Genomic DNA, 8,208 nt, shown 5'->3' with positions numbered 1-8,208 from the left:
TACTGTGGTAGAGCTACCTGTAGTGGGGTAGTCTCTGCAAAAGGCCGCATAATAATCACCCTGGGGAATGGGCAGGGGTGAATATAGAGCACCTTAAAACCCTAGCTCCCACTGCCTTGTGGGTTACCCTTCATTGGGAAAAGGCTAGGGGGAGCATACCTCAACAGGAAAACCCTTGGTGAAGACCAAGGAAAAGAGATGTGTGGCAGAAATACACCTTAGTGCCACATTGAGAGGACAGCGGAGGAGAGAATGAGAATGAAATTTTAGAAATAATTGCTTTATAGCAGAAAGGAATATAGCAACCTTGAAAGAAAGTTGTAACTTGATCTCAGAGAGTGTCTGAAGTGGTTAAGTAAAATACCTTCTATTGCTGGTCCCAAAAGTCAGTAGCAAAAAAAATTAACCCCTGTGCTGGAAACTGTGAATGTTTGTAACAGAAGCAGAGACTAAGGAGTCTAATGAGTGAGTGGCTTTGCAAAGACTGTTAAGGTGTTGGTGCAAAACAGAGTGTGAGCAGTGTGGTACGTTTGCTCTGTGTGTGTCTTACAAGGCAGCAAAACTGCTGGAAATAAGTATCTGCAATCTCACTGGTAAAGGGGGTGAGAACTGTTTTGTTTTTTACCTCCCAGCACTCTTCAGAAATAGTGTGAATCTTTTGGAGAGGAAAGTGGTAACCACTTGTTAAGACAAAAAAAAGATGGTTCTAAAAACACAGTGTCAGCTATTCAGGCTCCTACTGTAATTGATAGAGTTAATCAAGACAAGTAAATGAAGGCATTTCTTAAGGCACAGTCAGAAAGAATTAAATGTGGCAGGATACAGGCATGTGTTTTAAATGAGAAATCAAACTTTCCCCCCACAAAGGCAGTGTAAATATTCACTAGAGGCTGAAATAAACTATCTACTAAAAGTTATAATAGATTGTTTAAACTGGGAAATGACAGTATAGATGTTTAATATGTATAGCTCCCCAATTTTGGTCTGTCTTGAGGGCAAACAAGAAAACCTGAAAACTGACAATAAACTTCAGAGCTTTAACAGTAACACCTGTTGTAGCTCCTGGTATAGCAAAATACTTTCAAGTTCCAGCAGCTATAGCAGGTGGGGTAAAATTATTTTTAATACTGAATGTGGCTAATATAATACGTTAGTTATTTCCTTAGCACAGAAGTGCTGGTATAATTTGGAACTGATATTCATGGGAACAATAGTATTGTTTTATCCAAATACCTTAAAGATTTTGTAATGTCCCAGCAATAAAGATATGGAAAAAAACTTTTTAAATAACAATTCTGAGGGGAAAGCTGTCCCTCTAAAAGGAAAAAAATATTTTTAAAAAGGCAATTTGGTTTAAAGTGTAACAAGGGTATTAGCATCCCTTGATCTCACATTTGGAAAACTTTTTGTAAAGGTCTGGATTCCAATTGCCAAAATGGTGCAATGAACCATTGAAAATAGTAAAATAAATGTAAATAATCCTTGTCACTTTATATATATATATATATATATATGTGTGTGTGTGTGTGTGTGTGTGTGTAATACACACACACACACACACACACACACACACGCAAGAAAAACACCCCAATAATTGTAATAATATGTGCATTGTTACTGAACGTCAGCATTGTAAATTTGTAAATATGAATAATATTTTACAGCAAGGAGTTTTCCTTGGCAGGTTTGTGTGTATTTGTTTTCTTTTGCAGAAGCTATAGCATAAAATTAAATCTAGCAGCAAAGATGACTGAAAGACTACAAAGCCTCATTACCATCAACAGCATTTTCTTCACCTAAGCTACAGTTTTATCACCACAGAAAAAATTATTTTGTCTGTCTGATTTGTGTTGTTTGTCCTGTTGTGTGTCTGTTTTTTGTTTAGTTGGTTGGTTTTGTTTAAGCTGTGAAAAGTTTAAATGCATATGAATATCATAAAGATGTGATAAACATCATTGGTAATACTCCATCTAAAAACTGAATTTGTCTGTGGATCTCAGACTGGGACACTTTCCATCCAGTTTGGACGGGAAAGTTGTTCTAATTTTTGAAACAAAGAACAGCAATGAAGGAAGCCATTCAACAAATGCAGGAGAAAATACAGAAAGAAAAGACTGGCAACTCATTTTTATGGGAAATTGATGGTCAACTTATGTATTTATAACTGGGAAAGAAAAAAAAATACTTTGGATTCTAAGTGAATTGGACTGGTGTCTATTGCTAACCGTTAGGCCTGTGCGAGTCGGCAGCGATCCAATCTAGCTTCAGGTCTGGCCGCTTCAGATGGCAGTGATCTGATCTGGAGCTCTGGACTGGGTGTCAGCCTCAATCCGGCGAAAGTGGGTCTGAAGTTTCGGAGCCGTCCTGGAGATCTGGCCATAGGGTATAATGGGGAATCAATGAAATATAACTTTGTTGTTTTTTGTCTGATTTGGATGAAACTTGCAGGGGTAGTAGCCTCTCCTGAGGGCATGAAACCTGCCAAGTTTCAAGAAGATCAGTGCAGGGGTTTGGGGGGGAACTGTACCCCAAATTCTTGAAAACCAAACTCATGTCACGTCTGTTACACTACAGGGGGGTGAAAACTGCAGGGCTGGTACCTCTTACTGAGGCCACAAAGCCTGCCAAGTTTCAAGAAGATCAGTGCAGAGGTTTGGGGGGAACTGCACCTCAAGCTGTGGACAAGCAAGACTCGTGCCATGGGTGACCCTGCATGTGTTAAGGCGCAGTGGAGTGACAGCTGCAGGGGTGGTGGCCCCTACTGTGACGCTTGCCAACTGTGGAGGAGATCGGTGCAGGGGGGTCCTGGGGCCTGCACCCCTAGCTGCTGACAGACAAAACTTGTGCCAAGACTGTCTGTCCTGGGGCACTTGATTGTCTGTATTGATTCTTTCCTCTCCTTAGCCTAGTTTTGTAGGTGCTAACTGATGCTTGTTAAGTCCTTATGTAGTTGCAGGTCCTGTGTATTGAGCTGGTCCCGGAGTCCCTGGTCCCTGAGTGAATCATGATTCATTGATCGGTAACTGGTAACACAGCAGCTCAGCAGCCAGGCCTGCAGCAGTCTCCCCTCCCCGCCCCAAGACAGTCACAGTCAGTCCCACAGCACCCATGGCACCAGTTTTGCTTGTCCACAGCTTGAGGGGCAGTTCCCCCCAAACCGCTGCACTGATCTCCTTGAAACTTTGCAGGCTTTGTGGCCTCACTAAGAGCTGCCATCCCTGCAGTTTTCACCACCATGTTGTAACACATAGACGTGACAGTTTTGCTTTCAAGAATTTGGGGTGCTGTTCCCCCCCCAAACCCCTGCACTGATCTTCTCGAAACTTAACAGGCTTCATCCTTTCTGCAAAGTCTACCATACCTGAAAATTTCATCCAAATTGGACAAAAAACAACAAAGTTATAGATATTTTATTGATTCCCCCTTATACCCTATGGCCGATCTCTGAGGCAGCTCTGAAGCGCTCCAGGAAGCCGAACTAGGCAACGCTTTGACTCGGATGTGCTGCTGCAGACCCCGAAGCGGATCCAAAGCTTCTCCGGATCCGAAGCTCTGTCCAAAGCCTTGCACAGCCCTACTAACCGTCTTAGTCCAGTGGTATATGAAATAAAACTGGGGAGAAGAATTGAGAATCAAATGCTCTCTTTGTATGCTGTGTGTGTCAGAGAATGGGTGAGAGTATGCCCCAGAACAGTGAGAAAACAATACTGACCTTCAAGAAAGAACACAGTGATAACCCAGCAAGAGCCAAGAGGACTGGATGAATTGACAAGGCTATGGAAGATGGGGCGAGACATATCGATTTTGGGTCTTGTTCTGCATGTCATCCTGGAGCATCAGTTTGTCTGACAAGATGGACTGGCAGGAGCCTGGCTCCTACTTGTGATCAACTTGGCTGGTCATTAGCTACTATACATTAGCAGAAAACGGGGTGGAAAGGAAGATAGAAAGTGGCAGGAAAATAGTAAATTATAGACCTGCTTCATATTATTGTGCTTAGGCAAGGATGTATTGTAATCCAGGATTTCAAAAACTGAGATCTAACCTATGAACCATATGAAACTGACATACATGTGGAGTGGTGTAGCTGAGAATTGGGAAAGCAAAGGATGTTTGGATCAGAGATGTGAATTAGAAAAGCTGTGTGTGTGAGAGAAAGAAAGAATGCCTTCAAGAATTGTCTAAAACTGGTAGTTCCCTGTGGAAAGGAGAGGAATAATAGAGACATTTGGAGGTCAGAAGTGAGGTATTTGGCAGAACTGGTGATGGGGAAGCATGAGCAAGTAAGGCTTTAAACAGCGGAAGAAAAGGTACAAGACGGAGAGCCATGCAGAAGGATTTAGCAGGTAGCTCAATGAGTCAGGATTGAAAGGCGTGTCAGAGCTGTGTGGGAAGAATTTACTACTAGGTCAAAATGAAGAAGGCAAGGTTGCAAACATCTTTTTCTGGTCATGTTGTTCTGGAGAAAGAGTAACCATTCTAACTAGAAAAGTCAGTAGACAAAATAAGTGCAGGGGTAAAACTCAAAGCTTCTGAAAAAAAAAGTATATATACATATAAAGTGTGTGTGTGTGTGTGTGTGTGTGTGTGTGTGTGTGTGTGACAGCCTAAACAACAGTTTAGACAAGAGCACAGAAAAAGCTCTAAAGTGCCAGCCACTGAATTCGTTGCTTCCTGACTCCTAAACCTTGTAAGCTCAAACATTTGCAGCTAATATTCTTCTTTAAAAAAAGGATACAGAAAAAGCCCTGTTCTTAAAAGAGTTCAAAACTGTGGTAACTGCTTCCCGCCCTTGTCAATAAATGCAGAAAGTTGTCTTTCTGGTCAAATGAAAATGCAAAATGAAGATAAAAATCATTGAAGCCAATCATATTTCACACACACATGCACACACCTCTTCCCCCCCGCCCCCAACCAACTGCTAAGCAAACTCCTGACTTGACTGGATTAGACAAAGATGCTTCCGTTGCTCACCTACCTCAACTTACACGATTGGTTAAGAGCACACAGATTGTGAATATTGGTGGTATTTAAGTTGTTTCTTACAAGAGCTCTGCTATGTCCCCTGCAATAAGAATAAGGCTGGAGACAACTACGCCAGAGATGGACTCTGAATATCTTTACCCTATGATGACTGGGACCAGCTATGCTTATGATTACAGCCTTCCCACCGAGAGTCCTGAGGAAAGCTGCCAGGCTGAGCCTGTGCTATATGCGAACATTTTCCTTCCTCTGCTATATGCCATCGTCTTTGTTGTGGGAATTATTGGCAATTCCATCCTGATAGCAGCCCTCTTCAGACGAGGAATTCAGAGGCTGATTGACATCTTCATTGCCAATTTAGCTGCCTCTGACTTTGTCTTCCTTATTACACTGCCGCTCTGGGTAGACAAGGAGAAGTCAGGGGGCAACTGGAGGTCAGGCTCCTTTCTCTGCAAGGGAAGTTCCTATGTTATTTCGGTCAACATGTATTGCAGTACCCTGCTCCTCACTTGCATGAGCACTGACCGGTACCTGGCCATCATGCACCCCTCTGTTGCCAGAAAAGTGAGAACAAGATTCAATTCCATTGGAATGTGCATCTGCATCTGGGTGCTATCTGGCTTCCTGGGGCTGCCAACACTCCTGACTAGACAACTGGTGCTAGATGAAGACACTGGCCAGTCTTATTGCACAGACAGCGAGCAGATGCCCATGAAGTGGATCACATCACTGATAATTTTGATTCTGGCCTTCTTTTTCCCCTTGCTGTGCATCTTGACCTTCTACTGCTCTGTGACAAGGAAGCTCTGCATGCATTATCAGAAATCTGGAAAACACAACAGGAAGCTAAGGAAATCCATCAAGACTGTCTTCATTGTAGTGGCTGCCTTTGTTGTCTCCTGGATCCCTTTCAACCTTTTCAAGCTGCTAGCCAACATCTCTCGGCTCCAGCACCCAAACCCGCTATTCTGTTTTCCTTACAAGGTTGCCCAGATCGGTATGCAGGTGAGCGGCCCCTTAGCCTTTGCCAACAGCTGTGCCAACCCTTTCATCTACTACTTCTTTGACTGCTATATGCGTAGAGCTATGACAAGGTGCATATATTCACAAGTGAAAGCTCACAGTGTCAGGAGCAGTTCTGACACTATGGACACTAGGCTAAGCTATTCCTTATCCTATTTTATTTATGGGGAGGATGCTACCAGGAAGAGGAGACGATCTATGTCCTTCTGACAAGAAACAGAAACTCTGGAGGGTGGCACTTACCTCACTCACCACCTGTGAGGTAAGGTCAAAAGAAAATAAGCAAAGAGGGGAAAAAGGTGTGAGAGAGAAAAGGACAGAGAACATAACTGGGAAGCATAACTGGCTGCACGTTTAATTAGAGAACATATACTTTCCTGCAGTAAACTATACAACATGCTTATCTTGAATGTAACACTGTAACTACAGGTTCCTGCAAATTATTGTCATTACCAAGACTAAATCCAAAACTAGCAGAGAGGAATATACATAATGTCTGAATCAAAATCCCAGTGCTCAGTACAAAATGCCTACAAGGATAGATCAAATCACTAGATTACAATCTCTCACTCTCTTGTCACATTGGTAAAAGCTTTGAGTTGAAACATGTAGGTTGCTTAGCAAATAATTGATAGATGATGTATTTGGAGTTCTGCTTCTTTTTTGATATTTTGTTCGTGGAATAAATATGAAAAATCAGGATTCTCTCAGAAGGTACTTGGTAGTCAAAGTTATCTGACTATTTTTATTTTGTATATTTTATTTTTATTTTTGTGTATTTTACTTTGTGTAATACTCATTACAAAAGTTGACAGATCTCACAATTTCATCATTTAGATTCCTCTTTAGGTGAAAATGTAACTCAAACATCCTGAAACCTGAAAGTCCAGAATGTACCTTAGAAAACAGATTGATTATATGTTGTAATCTCATGATTTTTAGAGAGTCTGTTTGGCAGTTTGGTGATTTTGGAATCCTTGGGTTGGTAACACTGCAGTCCATGGTGCTCAAAATCCAGTATTGTCTGTTTATATATCTACAACTGGTCATGAGTTACACAATGTTGTTACTGGCGATCTGCAAAAAATGTCTTGATGCCCATCTTGCTGGGGTCATCTGACCCCAGCAGTCTTTCCTGCCCAAGTGCAGGGGGCTGGACCCTATGATCTGTAAGGTCCCTTCCACCCCTGACAGCTATGAAACTATATTCCTCAACTGTAAGAGCTACACTCCTCCAATTAGATTTGTAGTGTGGATGCTCATGAAAAGCAAAATTTACATGCATGTTTTGCAAGCCGTTAAATGCTTCAAATTGATTTTCTGTGAACTTTCATGATAAGCCTCATGCAAAAGGGGCACAAAGTTAAAAACATGAATATTACTGGGAGAGAAAAAATATTTCCAGCATTTATTCAACTCTGGGTCTTGATTTTTCCTGGTAGTTTAAACCCTCAGCAATCTTGTAGAAATGTATGCAACAGAGGACTCTGTGGTTTATATTAGAAACAACCTTTTTACAAAGATATGGGAGGTCACAAGCTCCACAGTTCACACAGCAAAGGCAGATGAGCTCCGCTGGGCAAGCCAGCAGTGGCGTTCTATAGAGACAACTCACTTCATATTTCTCTTTTTCCCTCCTCTATTTTTCAGCAAATTAAATACCAATCTCTCTTAAAAAAAATAAATAGTGTCATGTTTAGCTAACTAGCACTTATCATTTTAACTGTAATTCTCTATCAGTTATGTTCAATCAGCTGGGACTGCAACATGCATTTTCTGTCAAATGCATACCTTAATGTGTTATTGCTTGTCATAATAAATCTAAACTATAAAGCATCCACCATATGCAATGTGCCTGAGTTCAGACATGGTTTTCCTGAGTTTTTGCGATGTCATCTTTGCTTCTTTCCCTTTAGCCTTTCTAGAACTAAAACAAGTTATTGTGAAACTTACAATACGTTAAGACAGCAGGAGTGTCTTATCATCACTATTTGATAAAACAAAGTGTTGCAATTCATGATTTTTTTCCACAGAAACAAAAAGAGACCTTGAAGACAGCTGTAGCCCTTTAAGGTTTAAGAGAATTGTGACTTTGTCACTGGCAAGAGTTATCCTATACATGATTTGTTAAAAGGAAAAAAAAAAGGCTTCTTTGCTATTCTTGTGCTGCACTCAAATACCTGTGAGGGGTTGATTCAGATT

General features: G+C 41.4%; 1 protein-coding gene across 1 annotated transcript; it reads left to right on the top strand.

Annotated features, from left to right (window-relative positions):
* Positions 1-5,088: 5,088 nt before the first annotated feature.
* On the top strand, positions 5,089-6,622 carry GPR15 (G protein-coupled receptor 15). The gene has a single exon (XM_019526777.1). It carries the CDS (start codon positions 5,104-5,106, stop codon positions 6,214-6,216), a length of 1,113 nt encoding a protein of 370 aa, XP_019382322.1. The 5' UTR covers positions 5,089-5,103; the 3' UTR covers positions 6,217-6,622.
* Positions 6,623-8,208: the final 1,586 nt, after the last annotated feature.

Source organism: Gavialis gangeticus, unplaced genomic scaffold (genome assembly GCF_001723915.1).
Source record: "Gavialis gangeticus isolate Ggan-Ray unplaced genomic scaffold, GavGan_comp1, whole genome shotgun sequence".
NCBI classification, from domain to species: Eukaryota; Metazoa; Chordata; order Crocodylia; family Gavialidae; genus Gavialis; species Gavialis gangeticus.
Note: the sequence above shows the minus strand (reverse complement) of the source record. Positions and strands in the feature narration are given on the sequence as shown.